At 35.4% G+C, this 20,342-nt stretch overlaps 1 protein-coding gene across 2 annotated transcripts in view; it reads left to right on the top strand.

Moving 5' to 3' along the window:
* The window catches only part of RBM41 (RNA binding motif protein 41), a 62,616-nt gene extending 42,698 nt beyond the window's left edge, over positions 1–19,918 (top strand). For both annotated transcript variants that reach the window (XM_007113707.3, XM_007113706.3), the window contains 2 exons: positions 12,505–12,652; positions 14,600–19,918. In XM_007113707.3, the coding sequence (XP_007113769.1) occupies positions 12,505–12,652; positions 14,600–14,766 (315 nt within the window). In that variant the 3' untranslated portion in view covers positions 14,767–19,918. The remainder of the gene's footprint in view (positions 1–12,504; positions 12,653–14,599) is intronic.
* Positions 19,919–20,342: the final 424 nt, after the last annotated feature.

Raw genomic sequence — 20,342 nt, 5'->3', positions numbered from 1 at the left:
CCACTCTTCATCGCGGTGCGCGGGCCTCTCACTATCGCGGCCTCTCTTGTTGCGGCGCACAGGCTCCAGACGCGCAGGCTCAGTGGTAGTGGCTCATGGGCCTAGTTGCTCCACGGCATGTGGGATCCTCCCAGACCAGGGCTCGAACCCGTGTCCCCTGCATTGGCAGGCAGGCTCTCAACCACTGCGCCACCAGGGAAGCCCCAACACTTATTTTCTGTATGTGTTCTTTGAAGAAATGCTTATTTAGGTCTTTTGCCCATTTTTTTCAAGTTGTCTTTTGCTATGGAGTTGTGGTAGTTCCTTATATATTTTAGATATTAATCTCTAATCAGATACATGGTTAGATCTATCCTTTTAACAAATTTTTGAGTATCCAATACAGTATTGTTAACTGTATATACTCTGCTGTACAATAGATCTATAGGACTTACTCATCTTGCATAAGTGAAACTATATACCCTTTGATGAACACCTCCTCAATTACCCCTCCTCCTAGCCCCTGGTAAACACAATTCTATTCTCTGCTTCTATGAGTTTGACTATTTTAGATTCCTGATATATGTGGGATCATGTAGTATTTATTCTTCTGTTTCTGGTTTATTTCATTTAGCATGTCTTCCAAGTTCACCTACGTTGTAGCAAATGACAAGATTTTATTCGTTTTTAAGGCTGGATGATACCTTGTTGTATTTATACACCACATTTTTTTAATCCATTCATCTGTCAGTAGACATTTAGGTTGTTTCCATGCCTTTGCTATTGTGAACAATGGTGCAGTGAACATGGGAATGCAGATATTTCTTCCAGATTCTGTTTCCACTTCTTTTAGATATATAGCCAGAAGAGGGATTGCTGGATTATGTGGGTTCTATTTTTAATTTTTTAATGATCTTCCAACTGTTTTCCACTGTGGTGGTACAAATTTACATTTCCACCAACAGTGTTACAAGGGTTAAAATTTTTCCACATCCTTACCAACACATCTTTTTTTTTTTTTTCGCTTTTGAGTTTCAGGAATCCCTTATATATTTTAGATAATAACCCTTTATTAGATATATGATTTGAAAATACTTTCTCCCATTCTGTAGGTTGCTTTTTAACTTTGCTGATTGTTTCCTTTGCTGTGCATATTGGTTTGAATTGATGTAATGACATTTGTCTGTTTTTGCTTTTGTTGCTTGTGCTTTTCACAGCATATCTAAGAAATTATTGCCAAGGCCAGGGTCAAGATTTTTCTGTTTTCTTCTAGGAGTTTTAGAGTTTCATGTCTTATTTTTAAGTCTTTACTTCCTTTTGAGTTGGGTTTTGTAATGGGTGTAAGAGAAGCATCTAATTTCATTCTTTTGTACTGGATATCCAGTTTTCCAAACACCATTTATTAAAAAGACTGTCTTTTCCCCATTGTGTATTCTTGCCCTCCTTGTCTAAGATCAGTTTACGATAAATGTGTGGTTTATTTCTAGGCCCTCTATTCTATTCCATTGGTCAATATGTCTGTTTATTTTTATGCTATTACCTTACTGTTTTGATTACTGTATTTTGAAACCAAGATATGTGACACATCCTACTTTGTTCTTCTTCCTCAAGATTGCTTTGTTGATTCGGGGTCTCTTGTGGTTCCATATGAATTTTAGGACTTTTTTTATTTCCATAAAATTTGTAATTGGGTTTTTTATTTTTTTGGCTGTGTTGGGTCTTCTTTGCTGTGCACGGGCTTTCTCTAGTCGTGGCGAGCAGGAGCTACTCTTTGTTGTGGTGTGCAGGCTTCTCATTGCGGTGGCTTCTCTTGTTGCAGAGCATGGGCTCTAGGTGCTCGGGCTTCAGTAGTTGTGGTGCAAGGGCTCTAGAGTGCAAGCTCAGTAGTTGTGGCACACAGGCTTGTTGCTCCGCAACATGTGGGATCTTCCCAGACCAGTGATTGAACCCGTGTCCCTTGCATTGGCAGGCGGATTCTTAGCCACTGCGCCACCAGAGAAGTCCCTGTCACTGGGATTTTGATAACAGTTGCATTGAATCTGTAGATCACTATGAGTAGTATGTACATTTTGACAATATTAATATTTCTAATCCATGAATATGGGATGTCTTTCCATTTGTGTCTTTTTCAATTTCTTTTTTTTTAATGTTTCTGTTTTTTTTTTACTGAAGTATAATTTACAATGTTTTGTTAGTTTCTGGTGTACAGCAAAGTGATTCAGTTTTTTATACACACAAACACACACACACACACACATATACAGTTAGTCCCCTACATACAAACCTTCAAGTTGTGAACTTTCAGAGATGCAAACGTGCGTTCACATGTCCAATCACGTAAGTTAGTTCACATGTCTGGCGTACATTGTCACATGCATGCATCCTCTACAAGTGATTGTGCTTTTGTGTACTTTACAGTAGTGTATAGAGTACAGTAGTACAGTATCTTTATTTTAAGCCCAGGATATCCGGAAGCAAGCATAAAAGCAGTGGTGATGTAGCTGGTACTGCTAAGAAGTGCCAAGTGATAACGATGGAAACAAAAGTGAAAATAACTGAGAGAGTGGAGCGAGGCAAAACAATGGTATATGTCACTCATTCTTATAACATGAATCTTTCAACCATCAGCATGATTTTGGAGAACAAGGACAAGATCATGTAACATGTGAAGTGTGCTGTGCCAATGATGTCAACAATAATATCAAAGAAGCGTAGAAAAATGATGGAGGAGATGGAGAAACTTCTCAGTGTGTGGATGCAGGATCAGCATCTGCGTTGAGTCCCACTCAGCTTAATGCTGATTTAAGAGAAAGCTAAAAGCCTTTATGAAGACTTGAAGAAGAAACATGGCGAAGAATCTGAGGGCGCATCTTTTAATGCCAGCCATGGCTGGTTTCATCGGTTCAAGGCTAGAGCCAACCTTCACAATGTAAAAGTAAGTGGCAAGGCAGTGAGTGCAGATAACAGTAGCTGCCCGGCAATTTCCTGAAATGTTTTGAGAAATTATCGATGAAGGTATGTATTTACCCGAGCAGGTTTTTAATGTGGATGAGACAGGACTGTACTGGAAGAGGAAGCCAGACTGAAGTTACATCAGTAAGGAGGAAAAGTTGATGCCAGGCTATAAAGCAGCAAAGGATAGGCTATCTCTCTTGTTTGGTGGCAGTGCTTCCAGCGATATGAAGCTGAAGCCTCGCTTAGTTTATCATTCAGAGAACCCAAGAGCCCTTAAAACATAGCCAAGGGCTCTCCCTATTGTGTGGAAGAGTAACCCCAAAGCCTGGGTTACACAGGCCATTTTCCAGGACTGGTTTTTCCACCAATTTATCCCGGAGGTAGAGAAATATTGCTTGGAGGAGGATGTCCCATTCAACATTCTTTTGCTGCTCAACAGTGCTCCAAGCCAACCCCCATTCATGGATGACTTTCATCCCAACATCAAAGTACAGTAGTGCATATGCCACTGAATACTACATCGCTCATCCAACCTATGAACCAGGGAGTTATAGCAACCTACAAGAAATATTATTTACATCACACTTTTCGTCAGGCAGTAAAGGTGAGTGACGAATCAGGAACAACTTGGCGACAATTTTGGAAGGAGTATGACATCTACAAGGCCATAAAATCTTTGACTTTGCTTGGCGTGAGGTTATGGCCGTCACCATGAATGGGGTTTGGAAGAACCTTGGCCCACAGTTTGTTCACGATTTTCGTGGGTTTGAGAAGGTGGATGAGGAGTCCAAAGAGGTCTTCAGCAATGTAGTGACCCTCAACGAGCAGCTGGAGCTAGATCTGCAAAAGGACGACTTCATTGAACTCCTTGCTTACTAATGAAGACCTGATGGAATTGGAGGCCCAGAGAAAGGACGAAGAGAGACAAGAGGAAGAAGTAACTGAAGAACCGAAGAGATTCACGATGCAGGAAATGGCAAGGGGATTTTCTTTATTTAAGGAGGCACTGTTAGTTTTTGAGGCATAGGACCTGAGCGTAGAAAGGTACACAAAGGTTGCAGTAGCTGTTCAGAATGCAATCCAGTGCTACCATGTCATCTATGATGAGAAAAAAAGAGCCACTACCCAGACATCACTAGATCATTTTTTAAGAGGGTAGATAGAATTGAATCCAGCAAGGAACCAGAACCTGTGTCATCAACGTCAGGCGTGAGTGAAATTGCAGCTTCCCCTCCATCTCCTATTGCTGATGAGCCTTCAGCTCTACCATCTTCAACTTCCTCTCCTTCCTCCAGTCAGTAACTCTTCTTGCCTGTTCACTTGATGCCAGCCCCTCTATGCCAGCTGTTGTACTGTACTACTGTACTTTTCAAGGTACTGTACTGTAAGGTATAAAATGTTTTCTTTATTTTTGTGTGTTTGTTTTTTATGTATTATTTGTGTGAAAAGTATTATAAACCTAATACAATACAGTACTAAATAGCCAATTGTGTTAGTTGGGTACCTAGGCTAACTTTGTTGGACTTATGAACAAATTGGACTTAGAGCACACTCTTGAAACAGAACTCGTTCATATGTAGGGGACTTACTGTATATAATTTTTCAGATTATTTTCCATTATAGTTTATTACAAGATATTGAATATAGTTCCCTGTGCTATACAGTAGGATCTTGTTGTTTATCTATTTTATATATAGTAGTTTCTATCTGCTAATCCCAAACTCCTAGTTTATCCCTCCCTCCTCCCTGCTTTTCCTCTTTGGTAACCATAAGTTTGTTTTCTATGTCTGTGAGTCTATTTCTGTTCTATAAATAAGTTCATTTTTATCATATTTTAGATTCCACATATAAGTGATATCATATGATATTTGTCTTTGTCTGACTTTCTTCACTTAGTATGACAATCTCTAGGTCCATCCATGTTGCAGCAAATGGCATTATTTCATTCTATTTTGTGGCTAGGTAGTATTCCATTGTGTATATATACCACATCTTTTTCCATTAATCTGTTAACATATATTTAGGTTGCTTCCATTTCTTGGCTATTGTAAATAGTGCTGCTATGAACACTGAGTTGCATGTATCTTTTTGAATTAGAGTTTTCTCCAGATATATGCCCTGGAATGGGATTGCTGGATCATATGGCAACTCTATTTTTAGTTTTTTAAGGAACCTTCATACTGTTCTCCATAGTGGTTACACCAATTTACATTCCCACCAACAGAGTAAGAGGGTTTCCTTTTCTCCACACCCTCTCCAGCATTTATTATTTGTAGACTTTTTGATGATGGCCATCCCGACTGGTGTGAAGTGATAACATCATTTTAGTTTTGATTTGCATCTCCAATAATTAGCGATGTTGAGCATCTTTTCATGTGCTTATTGGCCATCTGTATGTCTTCTTTGGTGAAATGTCTATTTAGGTCTTCTGCCGATTTTTGATTAGGTTTTTTGTTTTTTTGTTATTGAGTTTTATGAGCTGTGTGTATATTTTGAAAAATAAGCCCTTGTCAGTCGCATCATTTGCAAATATTTTCTCCCAGTATGTAGGTTGTCTTTTAGTTTTGTTCATGGTTTCCTTTGCTGTGTGAAAGCTGATAAGTTTGATTAGGTCCCATTTGTTTATTTTTGCTTTTATTTCCGTTGCCTTGGGAGACCGACCTAAGAAAACATTGGTGCGATTTATGTCAGAGAATGTTTTGCCTGTGTTCTCTTTTATGTGTTTTATGGTATACTGTCTTATATGTAAGTCTTTAAGCCATTTTGAGTTTATTTTTGTGTATGGCATGAGTCAGTGTTCTAACTTTATTGATTTACATGCAGCTGTCCAGCTTTCCCAACACCACTTGCTGAAGAGACTGTCTTTTCTCCATGGTATATTCTTGCCTCCTTTGTCGAAGATTAATTGACTGTAGATGTGTGGGTTTATTTCTGGGCTCTCTGTTCTGTTACATTGATCTATATGTCTGTTTTTATGCCAGTACCACACAGTTTTGATTACAGTAGCTTTGTAATTGTCTGAAGTCTGGGAGGGTTATGCCTCCTGCTTTGTTCTTTTTCCTCAGGATTGCTTTGTCAATTCTGGGTCTTTTATAGTTTCTTATAAATTTTAGAATTATTTGTTCTAGTCTGTGGAAAATGGCATGGGTAATTTGATAGGGATCACATTAAATCTGTAGATTGCTTGGGGTAGTGTGGCCATTTTAACAATATTAATTCTTCCAATCCAAGAGTGTGTATATCTTTCCATTTCTTGAAATCATCTGTTTCCTTTATCAGTGTTTTATAGTTCTCAGCATGTAAGTCTTTCACCTCCTTGGTCAGGTTTGTTCCTAAGTATTTGATTTTTTTGATGCAATTTTTATTTATTTTTAATTTATTTTTAATTTATTTTTTATTGAAGTAAAGTTGAGTTACAATGTTATGTTAAATACTGCTGTACAGCAAAGTGACTCATATATATATATACATATATATATATGTATATATATATATACACATCCTTTTTCATACTCTTTTCCATTATGGTTTATCACAGGATATCAAATATGTGGGATAGGATATTTGCTATACAGTAGGACCTTGTTGTTTATCCATAGCTTTATTCTTTTTTTTTTTTTTTTTTTTAGAAAGGAACTGTTTATTAACTAACATGTAATTCTACTAACTTTCTGTGTCTCATGGTCATAACCACTGTCAGGATGTTGTTAAGGCCACTGTGTCCCCTTTATGGGAGCCATCAGAAGAAACTGCTGACTTGTCTTTTTTTTTTTTCTTTAAAACATCTTTATTGGAGTATAATTGCTTTACGATGTTGTTAGTTTCTTCTGTATAACAAAGTGAATCAGTTATATGTATACATATATCCCCATACCCCCTCCCTCTTGCGTCTCCCTCCCACCCTCCCTATCCCACCCCTCTAGGTGGTCACAAAGCACTGAGCTGATCTCCCTGTGCTATGCAGTTGCTTCCGACTGGCTATCTATTTTAAATTTGGTAGTGAGACTCCAGGTCTATCCACCTCACTACAAATAACTCAGTTTCGTTTCTTTTTATGGCTGAGTAATATTCCATTGTATATATGTGCCACATCTTCTTTATCCATTCATCTGTTGATGGACACTTAGGTTGCTTCCATGTCCTGGCTATTGTAAATAGTGCTGCAGTGAACATTGTGGTACATGTCTCTTTTTGAATTATGGTTTTCTCAGAGTATATGCTAAGTAGTGGGATTGGATTGCTGGGTCATACAGCAGTTATGTTTTTAGTTTTTTAAGGAACCTCCATACTGTTCTCCCTAGTGGCTGTATCAATTTACATTCCCACCAACAGTGCAAGAGGGTTCCCTTTTCTCCACACCCTCTCCAGCATTTATTGTTTGTAGATTTTTTTGATGATGGCCATTCTGACTGGTGTGAAGTGATACGTCATTGTAGTTTTGATTTGCATTTCTCTAATGATTAGTGATGTTGATGTAATTTTTAAAGGGATTTTTTTTAACTTTCCCTTTCTGATATTTCATTGTTAGTGTAAAGAAATTCAACAGATTTCTATGTGTTAAACTTGTATCCTGCTACCTTGCTGAATCTGCTGATCAGTTCTAGTAGTTTTTGTATGGAGTCTTTAGGATTTTCTATATATAGTATAATGTCATCTGCATAAAATGACAATTTTACCTCTTCCCTTTCAAGTTGGATACCATTTATTTCTTTTTACTATCTGATTTCTGTGGCTAGGACTTCCAGTCCTATACTGAATAGAAGTGGTGAAAGTGGGCATCATTGTCTTGTTCCAGATTTTAGTAGGAAGGCTTTTCCCTCTTCACTGTTAAGTATTATGTTGACTGTGGGTTTGTCATAAATAGCTTTTCTTATGTTGAGATATGTTCGCTCTATACCCACTTTGATAAGAGTTTTTATCATGAATGGATGTTGAATTTTATCAAATGATTTTTCTGCATCTGTTGAGATGATCGTGTGTTTTTTGTCTTTTCTTTTGTTGATGTGGTGTATCACATTGATTTGTATATGTTGAACCATCCTTGTGACCCTGAGATGAATCCAACTTGATCATGGTGTATGATCCTGTTTATGTGTTGTTGGATTTGGTTTGCTAATATTTTGTTGAGAATTTTTTGCATCTATGTTCATCAAAGATATTGGCCTGTAATTTTCTTTTATGGTAGTGTCTTTGTCTGGATTTGGTATCAGGATGATGGTAGCTTCATAGAATGACTTTGGTAGTGTTCCCTGCTCTTCAGTCTTTTGGAAGAGTTTGAGAAGGATTGATATAAGTTCTTATTTGTATGTTTGGTAGAATTCCCCAGTGAAGACATCCAGTCCTGAACTTTTGTTTGCAGGGAGTTTTTTAAAATTACAGATTCTATTTCACTTCTAGTGATTGGTCTGTTCAAACTATCTATTTATTTTTGATTCAGTTTTGGTGGACTGTATGTTTCTAGAAACTTGTCCCTTTCTTCTAGGTTGTCCAATCTGTTGCCATATAATTGTTTATAGTATTCGCTTATGTTTTTTTTTTTTTATTTCTGCAGTATCAGTTGTGGTTTCTCCTCATTTATTTGGATTCTCTCTCTTTTCTTGTTGAGCCTGACCAGAGGTTTGTCAGTTTTATTTACATTTTAAAAAAAACAGCTCTGGGCTTATTGATTTTTTCTATTTTTTTGTTTTTGTTTGTTTGTTTGTTTGTTTTGTGGTACGCGGGCCTCTCACCGTTGTGGCCTCTCCCATTGCGGAGCACCGGCTCTGGACGCGCAGGCTCAGCGGCCATGGCTCTCAGGCCCAGCCGCCCCGCAGCATGTGGGATCTTCCTGGACCAGGGCACGAACCCGTGTCCCCTGCATCGGCAGGTGGACTCTCAACCACTGCACCACCAGGGAAGCCCTCTATTGTTTTTTGATATCTATTTTATTTATTTTCTCCCTGATCTTTATTATTTCCTTCCTTCTGCTGACTTTAGGTTTTGTTTGTTCCTCTTTTTCTAATTCTTTTAGGTGGTAGGTTAGGTTGTTTATTTGAGATTTTTCTTGTTTTTGAAAAAGGCCTTTATCACTATGAAGTTCCCTCTTTGGACTGCTTTTGCTGCATTCCATAGATTTTGTATGGTTGTGTTTTCATTGTCATTTGTCTCAAGGTATTTTTAAATTTCCTCTTCGATTTCATTGTTTTTGACCTGTTGCTTTTTTAGTAGCATGTTGTTTCATCTCCATGTAATCATTTTTTTTCTCGTTTCTCTTTCTGTGGTTGATTTCTAGTTTCATGCTGTTGTGGTCAGAAAAGATGCTTGAAATAATCCCTGGCCTCTTAAATTTGTTGAGGCTTGTTTTGTGTCCTAGTATGTGGTCTGTCCTAGAGAATGTTCCAGTGTGCACTTGAAAAGAATGTGTATTCTGGTTGTTGTTGTTTTGTTTGATTTGGTGGTTTTTGTTTTTGTTATTTTTTGGATGCAATGTCCTGAAAATATCAATTAAGTCTGTCTGTTCTATTATGTCATTTTGTTGCCTTATTGATCTTCTGTCTGGAATATCTGTCCATTGATGTCTTTTGAGATGATTTGTGATTTTTATCCTTCATTGTGTTAATGTGTTATATCTTTTTTTTTTTTTTTGGTGGTATGCGGGCCTCCCTCTGTTGTGGCCTCTCCCGTTGCGGAGCACAGGCTCCGGATGCACAGGCTCAGCGGCCATGGCTCACGGGCCCAGCCGCTCCGCGGCATGCGGGATCCTCCCAGACCGGGGCGCGAACCCGGTTCCCCTGCATCGGCAGGCGGACGCGCAACCACTGCGCCACCAGGGAAGCCCTAATGTGTTATATCTTATTGACTGATTTTCATATGTTGAACCATCCTTGCATCACAGGGATAAATCCCATTTGGTCATGATGTATGATCCTTTAAACGTGCTTTTTAATTCAGTTTACTAGTTTTCTGTTAAGGATTTTTGCATCTGTATTCATCAGGGATATTGGCCTGTAGTTTTCTTTTCTTGTAATGTCTTTTTCTGCTTTTGGTCAGGGTAATGCTGGCCTCATAAAATTAGTTTGGGAGTGTTCCCTCCTCTTCAGTTTTTTGGAAGTGTTTGAGGAGGATTAGTATTAATTCTTTAAATGTTAGGTAGAATTCACCTGTGAAGCCATCTGGTCCTGGGCTTTTCTTTGTTGATTACTGATTCAATTTTATTGCTAGTTATATATCTCTTCAGATTTTCTATTTCTTCATGATTTTGTCTTGGTAGGTTTTATGTTTCCAGGAATTTATCCTTTTTTCTAGGTTATCCAATTTGTTGGCATATAATTATCAGAGTAGTCTCTCATAATCCTTTGTTATTTCTGTGGCGTCCATTGTAATGACTCCTCTTTCACAGCTAATTTTATTTGAGTCTTTTTTTTTCTTAGCCTAACTAAAGGTAGTCAATTTTGTTGATCTTTTTAAAAAACAGCTCTTAGTTTGGTTGATTTTTTTCTATGATTTTTCTAACCTCTGTTTCCTTTATTTCTGTTCTAATCTTTATTATTTTCCTCTGATAACTTTGAGCTTAGTTTGTTCTTTTTTTTCTAGTTCCTTGAAGTATAGAGGTAAGTTGTTTGAGAGCTTTCTCCTCTTTTAATTTAGGCACTTAATGCTATAAAATTCCCTCTTAGTATTGATCTTGCTTCATCCAATAAATTTTGGTATATTGTGGTTTCATATTCATTTGTCTCAAGGTATTTTCTAATTTCCCTTTTGATTTCTTCTTTGACCCATTAGTTGTTCTAGAGTATGTTGTTTAGTTTCCACAAATTTGTGAATTTTCTAGTTTTTCTTCTGCTATTGAAAGTGAGGTATTGAAATCTCCTAGTAATATTGTGTTGCTTTCTGTTTCTTCCTTCAGTTTTCTCAGTGTTTGCTTCATATATTTAGGTGCTCTGATGTTGGGTGTATATATATTTATAGTACTTATATCTTCCTGGTGAAATTGACCTTTTTATCGTTATATAATATCCTTTTTTGTTTCCTTTGAAAGTTTTTGACTTAAAGTCTATTTTATCTTATATAAGCATGTCCAACCCTGCTCTTTTTTGGTTACAATTTGCATGGAATTTATTTTTTTATCCTTTCATTTTCAGCCTATGTATGGCCCTAAGTCTAAAGTGAGTTTCTTGCAGACAGCACATAGTCAGATCTTGGTTTTTATTTGTGCAGCCACTCTATGTCTTTGATTAGGGAATTTAATCCATTTATAGGTAAAGTAATTATTGATAGGGAGGACTTACTATTGCCATTTATTAGTTGTTTTCTGTATTGTAGCTCTTTTGTTGCTCTTTTTCTTTCTTGAGGTCCTCCTTTGTATTTCAGTGAATTTTTGGTAGTGAAGTGCTTTTTACCTTTCTCATTTTTTTGTGTATCCTCTATAGGTATTTTCTTTATAATTACAATGGAACTTACTCAAAACATCTTATAACAATCTATTTTAAGCCAATAAGAACTAAGTTCAGTCACACTTAAGAGTTCTTTTTTGTTTTCTTGAATATTTCTTTCTTTTATAGCATCCCATTCATAATAGATGGAATATTTTCTCTTATTTCTCTGAGGGTATTAGTGATGGCTTTTTGAAGTTTTTTTTTGTCCTTGTGTGGTTTCTGTTTTCTCCCATTTGCTTTCATTTCTTTGTTCTGTTCTCTTTCACATTAGAGGCTTTTCTCAGATGCCTGATAATCTGTGCTCATATTTATGAGTAGGGGCCAAAAACAGATTGGAAGCTCTGAGCAAATGAGTGATCCTTATTGACTTTGAGCTTCACTTAAAATCATCTGGCTCATCCATTTCTTGGAGAAATTCCCCATCCCAAATCAGCATTTTTAGATCTTTCCTCTTGGGGTAATCAGATTCCCCAGAGAAGACTTCAAAACTCTTGCATGGGAGGGTACCACCATCATTGTGGGACCCAAATGGGAGGAAGTGTTCGGGGTATCCTCATCATTCAGAATGCATTATTTCTCTTAATCTCCTAGTTTTTAGGAACAGTATTCACATCCTCAACTGTATCTAGCTCTCTCTGTGTTCAAAGAATGAACCTCCAGTATTCACCAAGATTGGGAGTGGTCTTTACCCAATAGCATATTATAGGGGAGGTGTTTAAAGATCTAACCTATTTTTAAAGAGTTTTCAACTTACCCACCTTATCTTAACCCCAGCTCTTTACATCCATTTCCAGAGACACCTGAATATATCAGTTCCTAAACTGTTTGAGGATTCTTAGGTGTAGATTGGGTTAGTTCCTGGCTTTCCCCATTGCTGGTTTAAGATTCAGCTTTCTTGAGTACACTCGTTCAGTTATTTTCCAACTTCCAGAATATTGTTGCTATTGCCTCCTTTCCTTGTTCTTCCTTACCTTGTCAATTTGTATTAAAAAACAAAAAGTCTACATAGTTTTTGGAGAGTTTTCTGGAGGGATTGAAATTAGATGCATATGTTCAATCCACCATCTTTATCTGAAACTAACTAATTCCTACTACAATTAAATAGTTGCCTTACCTCCCTAATGTGATATTTCTGGTGATCCTTGGTTTATATTAGGTGTTATACCTGAAGAACCTTAGCCCTCGGGTGACCGAAAGAGATCTTGTCTCATTATTCGCTCGGTTCCAGGAGAAGAAAGGACCTCCAATTCAATTCCGAATGATGACTGGACGAATGAGGGGGCAGGCTTTTATCACTTTTCCCAGTAAGTAGCTTCATCTGGATAATTACTCAGTTGTAGCATAAGTTCATTAGTGACTACTTATCCCCTCTCTCATTTAGATATAGCGCTTTGATTTCTCTACAGCACATGAGAAGTATGTGCTTGGCCAAGCACATGGGAGGAAGGGAAAAGAACTAAGGAAAACATGTTTTTAATTTTTCTCTACTTTCCCTTCTGTGCTTCCTCTCCTCCTTTGACAGTGCACAACCACTTTACACCTTTGTCCTCACTTTTCCTCAGTCTTGGCATTTCCTACTCAATGCCATCAAAATTTACTTTCCCTTTGCTGAAAGTAGTATTTCTAGTCCAAGTTATAATTATGTTAATTATTAATATATTGGTATTCTGATCAGAACACTCGTGCTTGCATTATGCCCTATTCCTTTAGGACTAAGAGACTGCAAGATATTATGCTATTATGCTATATTATGCTAATTCATTAGTAATTCATAATTAACTAGTAGGTGATATATTCTTTTAACTATTGTTTGCATCTTAATGCATGATTTCAGTATCCTAAACCAAAGGGAGGAATAATACAGGCATATCTCAGAGATATTACGGATTCAGTTCCAGACCACTGCAATAAAGTGAATATCCCAATGAAGCAAGTCACATGAATATTTTGGTTTCCTAGCACATGTAAAAGTTATGTTTGTACTATACTGTAGTCTATTAAGTGTGCAATAGCATTTTGTCTAAAAAAACAATGTACATACCTTAATTTAAAAATACTTTCTTGGTAAAAATGCATCTGACAGTGCAGGGTTGCTAGAAACCTTAAATTTGAGGGAAAAAACTGCAATATCTGCAAAGCATAATAAAGCAAAGTGCAGTTAAACAAATTATACCTGTATAGGAATTTCAGTTTCTATGACAGACCATACTTTCTTTTTTTGGTGGAGGCTGGGTCGGAGCTGTGCCTTTTATTATCCCTAAAGTATCGTCATTTATATACAGCCTAGTAATCTATTTAAAGGGAAGTGCTTTTACACATGAGCAGTGCCAAACTCCCCTGCATTCTTTTCATACAGCATTGTACCATCTTTCATATCTCATTGAAGGTTTGTGGATCCTCAACGCTAGTGATTTTTAGTCTTTTCAAGTGTGAGAACGCTTTTTAAACTTATAAAATTACTTCATGCACCCCCACCTAATATGATCCATTAATTGAAAAGATATGTAATAAAAAGGCTTTATACACTAAGTACTTCTAAATAAATAGCCGTTTTAGTAATTATACATGCATTTGAAAATTTGTAGTGCATACATATATGAGACATAAATTGGTTCAATCTAAAAACATTTCTTGTCCACTTACGATTTCACAGACTCTAGGCAGTAATTCCATTCCTTCCTAATTTCCCACATCCAGGCTCTGAGACCCATAAATCAAATCCTCCTGCTATATGCTATATACTCTTACACCTCAAGCTTCCATATGCCTGCAAGCATTCTTAAACTTACTTATCCTAATGAGGACTCCTACAACCACTCTCTGATCAAAAGGAAAAAGTAGCAAAATGTCCTCAATACCATGATAACTTCTTTTATTTGTCTTCCCCATTTTGAAAATGACTTCATTCTTACAGTACCTATAATCTGTTATCTAAGATAGAGGTTTGTGTATTATTAGTTATAGCTTAACCCTCTTTAGCACACTGTCTGTATCCTTGTTTCTTTACCTATATCATTGAATTAGGAGAAGCTCTCAAACATCCATTTTAAGATTTTATTGTTGTTATTCTTAGCCATTAGTTTAATCTTACTGACTTATTACAAATTTGAGATTGTAGAAAACACAATAAAATCAAATAATTACGTGGTCTTATAGCCTACACTGAACTCCAAGGCAAAACAACATAAACTAGACTTGGAATAAAATCGATGAAGCCACATATAAACTGATGTTTTTTCTTTCTCTTTTAGATACAGAAATAGCATGGCAAGCATTGCGTCTAGTAAATGGATATAAACTACGTGGGAAAATATTGGTGATAGAATTTGGAAAGAACAAAAAGCAGCATTCAGATCTCCAGGCTGCTTCTCTAATATCATCTACTACAGATAATACTACAGAAATCAGTGGCAGCTAGAAGACATAAAGATTGTGAGTCCCAGGAGGTCTTTCTTGCATCAGAATCTCGGATCAAGGATTTGTATATAGATAGCAGTTTATTTGGAATTGAAGAAGAGAAGCTAACTGAGGGAGAGAAAACTGAATTAAAATCCCTTTCAGCTTTTGGAAAGAATTGGTAGAAAACATTTTGTATAATCAAACACTCTCTAGGATAGACAATATAAGTATGGAGGGTAGGGAATAAAAAGTATCATTTTCTCAGGATAAATTACAGTGGATTACTTCCAAGAGTTTTTTTTAATCATTATAATTTATATGAGGTCTTAAATATTTGTCCCTAGAGATAACATGCTTTCAAGACTGCCTCCTATATATACAAAACTAAAAAACTAATTAAGTGTTGAAATATTTATTTCTAGAGCCCATTTGTCCCTAATTTTATTTTCCTAGTAAATAAATGACCAAGACTCCAGGCCTAAACATCAGCAAATGCTCTTGAATGAGACCTATCAGCAGTAACAGTAGGTAGTTTTCATAAGTTAGTCGACATATTTAATGGACATTTCCCTATTAAGTTATCACTGTCTTCAAATAGCTTTATATTTTTTCTAATGAAAGAATTTAGATCAAAACATTAATGTTCTCATAGTCATTTAAGCTAGCTACCATTGAGTAATGATTGACTTCAAAGCAATAAACATTGAATCATTGTCTGTTACATGTTAGGGATTAGATATATTAATTTTAGAAGAGGAACATACTAGCAAAGAACACTAAAGAGGGGTAGAAATAAAGAGCTCTCTAGAAGAGAGGCAGCCTACCCCAAATCCCCCAGTTGTTTTTTTGTAGTTGCTGGAGAATAGAAAGATGATATGATATAGAGGAAGTAGTACAAACTTTGGAGTCAGACCTATTTGAACTTCACAGCCATACTTACAACTCTGTGACCTTGGCAAGTCACTTAATCTGAGCCTCAGTTTTCTCATCTATAAAAATGAGGATAATAATACTACTTACCTCATTGGGTTGTGATGTTTAATGGGATAATTGTATCCAGGTTGAAGATCAGAAAGAAAAAAGAATGAAAATTTAACGGGGTAAAGAACCATTAAGCACTCGAACATACTTGTAATGGGAATATCAGAGAAAGATAGGAGCAGAGAAAATATTCCAATAAATAATGGCTGTAAACATCCCAAATTTGATGAGAAACATTATCTACACATCTGAGAAATCTCAGTGAACCCCAATTAGGATAAACAAGAAGAAATCAACAACATACCATAATAAGAATGCTAAAACCCAAAGACAAAGAGAAACTTTTGAAAGCAACATGAGACATCTGAAGCCACTTACAAGGGAACCTCAATAAGAGTAATAGATGACTTCTCATCAGAAACAATGGAGGTGGCAGTGGGAAAACATATTCAAAGTGCTGAAAGAAAAAGACTGTCAATATAGAATCCTATATTCGGTAAAGCTGTTTTTCAAAAATGAAGATGAAATAAAGACATTCCCACATAGTCAAAAACTGGGAGACTATGTTGCTGTCAGACCTGACTTACAGGAAATATTAAAGGAAGTTCTTCAGGTGGAAAGCAAGTGACCTCAGACAGTAATTTGAATCTACACATCTAAAAATTAGCATGGGTAAAGGTAATTATGTAATTATAAAAGACAGAATACATTTTTCCTTTCTTAATTGATTTAAAAAGCTATTTTATAAGACAATATGTATATAGTTGCATTGTTGGATCTATAACATATAAAACTGTAACATATTTACCAATAACAAGACAAAGGAAGTGGGTGGAAACAAAGCTGTATTGGATTAAAGAAATGACTCTAAGATGGTAACTCAAATCCACAGGAACAAATGAAGAAAATAAGAAATGGGAAATAAGAAGGTTAATATAAAAAAGTTGTAAATATATACTTGCTCTTTCTTCTCTCTGCTTCTTTAAAAGACATAAAATTATATTAAGTAATAATTATAATGATGTATTATTGGGTTTGTAATGTAGAAATAATAATGATAATAACAATAATACCACAAAAAGTGAGAAAAGAAATAGGCTTATATAAGAATAAGGTTTTTATATCTCATTGGAATTTAGTTAGTATATAGCTGAAGCCAATTAAGTTAAGATGTGTATGGTAAACCCTAGAGCAACCACTAATGAAATAACTAAAAATATATAGTGAAAATATTAAAGACGTTTAAATGTTTTATTAGAAAATGTTCAATGCAAAAGAAAGCAAAAAGGAATGGATAAACAAAAACTTGAGACATATTAGAAAAGAAACAGTAAAATGGCAGTCATAAGTCCACCTATATTAATAATAAATATGAATGGATTAAGCAATCCAATCAAAAGTCAGAGATCATCAAACTGGAAAAGAAAACAACAAAACTTATCTCTATGCTATTTATTGGATTCACACTTTAGATTCAAGGATACAGACTGAAGATTAAAGGATAGAGAGAAATATCAGGCATATGGCAACTATAAGAAAGCTGGAGTGACTATACTATTATCTAAAGTCTATTTTAAATGGACTTTAAAACAAAAAAATGTCACTGTAGATAAAGAGTGACATCTTATATTGATAAAAGTCAATCCATCAGAAAGATATAACAATTATAAACACATATGCACCTAACAACAGAGTACCAAAATACATGAGTCAAAAACTGAAATGAATGGAGAAATATAAAAGTATACAATAAGAGTTGGGGAATTAAGTACCCCATTTTCAATAAGAACTAGGCAGAAGATGAACAAGGGAATAGAAGACTTGAACAATGCTATAAATCGACTAGACCTTAAAGAGACTTATGGAACACTTGACCTAAGAAGAGCAGAATACACATTCTTCTCAAGTGCACATGAAACATCTCCAGGATAGACCATATCACATACCATAAAACAAACCTCAATAAATTAAAGTGGATTAAAACCATGCAAAGTATGTTCTCTGACCACATGGAATGAAGTTAGAAATCAATAACAGAAAGTTGGGAAACACAAGTATGAATTAGACACACTTTAAAATGACCAGTGGGTTAAAGAAGGAATTACAAGATTAATTTGAGATGAGTGAAAATGAACATACAAAATGCCAAAACTTCTGAGATACACCTAAAACAGTGCTTAGAGAGCAATGTATACGTACAAATGCCTATAATTTAAAAGAAGAAAGATAACATATCGATAACCTCACTTTACACCTCAAGACACTGGAAAAAGAGAAGGAAACTAGAAAAGGCAGAAGGAAGGAAATAAGAGATTAGATAAATAAATGATATAGAGAATAAAAAGTCAACAAAACCAAAAGTTGGTTCTGTATAAAGACCAACAAAAATGATAAACCTTTCAGTAGGTTGACCAGGAAATAAAGGAGACTCAAATTACTAGGATCAGAAATGAAGGTGGGAGCATTACTACCAACCTTATAAAAATTTAAAATAAAAATTATGAAGGAACACCATGAACAATTTTATGCCAATAAATTAGGTAACTTATTTGAAATAGAAAAATTCCTAGAAATACACGAACTACTGAAACCAATTGTTGTGGGGTGGGGGGGGACAAAGAAAATCTGAAGATAACCTGTAATAAGTAAAGTGGTTAATTAGTAATTTTTAAAATACCCATAAAGAAAAGCATAGGCTCAAATGGATTCTTAGATTAATTCTCACAAACGTTAAAGAAGAATTAATACAAGTTCTTCACAAACTCTTCCAAAAAGTAGAAGAGGAGGGAACGCTTCTGATACATGCTACGATGTGGAAGAACCCTGAAAACATGCTAAATGAAAGAAGCCACTCCAAAAGACTATATATTATATGATTCTAAATATACAGAGACAGAAAGTAGATTAGTGGTTGCTTAGGGCTTCAGGTAATAGCTGAAGTGTATGGGGTTTCTTTAGAACTTGATGAAAATGTTCTAAAATTGTGGTGATGATTGTACAACTCTGTGAATATACTACAAATCATGAATTGTACACTTTAAATGGGTGAATTTTATCTGAATTATATTTTAATAAAGTCACACACACATACAAATACTGGTTATAACCTAAATGTCCATCGGTATGAGAATGGATAAATTATGGCACATCCATTTAGTGGAATACTATACAGGCATTAAAATAATGGGATATATCTATTAATGCATTCTGACCTGTATGATGTCCAGGTTTTTGTAATAAAAAGTTATTATTTGTTATTATATTTGTTAAAAAGTTATATATATATATATATAAATACTTTTTTTTATAAACAAAAGCATTTGTGTATGTATGGTATATGTATATATAGATACTTCTGAATAAACTTAGGAAAAAGCTGGGAAATACACATACCAAACTGTCAACCTTTTAGAGGTGGGATTGCATAGGCTGAAAGGGGACTTGCTTTATAAAATTTTTAAAGTGTGATTTGGGCTGATTTTTACTTTTTTCAGTATTTTCTTAAATAAAGAAAATTTTAATATTCTGCCAGTGACTTGGCTTCCAGAATATTTGTCAGGCCTGCTCTGAGGATATCATCTAACTATACTCAGGACAAACATCTATTCCTTTGATATACTGCTCACTTAGGATTAACTCCAATTTAAAATATAGTTTAAAGGACAAGAAGTAAGTTATACTGGTATAACCTCTTGCACACGTTACCCAGGAGCATACTTCTAAGCTGGACTTTTCTGAAGAAACTTCTTCCTGTTGGGTATAAAATCTCACCTCTGCCCTTTACTAGACCTGCAGACCATTAACAATAGAGGAAAATAAAAATGGAGGATGTCCCTCAACTGGTGCATAGATAAACTGTGCTATATCCATACAATGGAACACTACTCAGCAATAAAAACTATTATGAACTATGATACATGCAACAACTTGGATGAATCTCAAATGCATTTTGCTAAGTAAAAGAGGCCAAACTCAAAAGGCTACTTACTGATAGATTCCATTTATATAACATTCTGGAAAGGATGAAACTATGGGAACAGAACAAATCAGTGGGTGACGGGTTAAAAATGAGAGACTGATTACAAAAAGGTAGCATGGGAATTTGTTTTAATAATGGAAATTATCTGTGTCTTGATTATAATTACATGAGTGTATGCATTTGTCAAAACTCCTAGAATTGTACACCAAAAAGGACGAATTTTACTGTATGTAAATGTTTAAATAAATGTAACATAATGGAAGAAAGAAAAAATTTCTCAAAGTCATTTCCATAAAGTATTGTTCCTATTCTGTGGTATTTTGATCACTATTGAAGACTTGAAGCCACTTGGCTACTATTCCTTATTTTTTGTCCACAGGTCAGCAGAAATCATCAGTTTAAAAAATCTATATACACATATACACACTAACCCACCATTAAAAAAAAATCAAAAGACAAACTGGAAAATAATTTGCCACACACAGGGGCTAATTTCCTTAACATAGAATGCATATAGTTTTCTTAATATACAAAAGTCAAGAATCCAACTAAAAAGTGGGTAAATGAAAAGAAAATTTATAGAGAAACTGAAATATAAATGACTGATAAACTAAGAAAAATGTTCAGAGTAGTAA

Source organism: Physeter macrocephalus, chromosome 21 (genome assembly GCF_002837175.3).
Source record: "Physeter macrocephalus isolate SW-GA chromosome 21, ASM283717v5, whole genome shotgun sequence".
In the NCBI taxonomy this organism is placed as follows: Eukaryota; Metazoa; Chordata; class Mammalia; order Artiodactyla; family Physeteridae; genus Physeter; species Physeter macrocephalus.
Note: the sequence above shows the minus strand (reverse complement) of the source record. Positions and strands in the feature narration are given on the sequence as shown.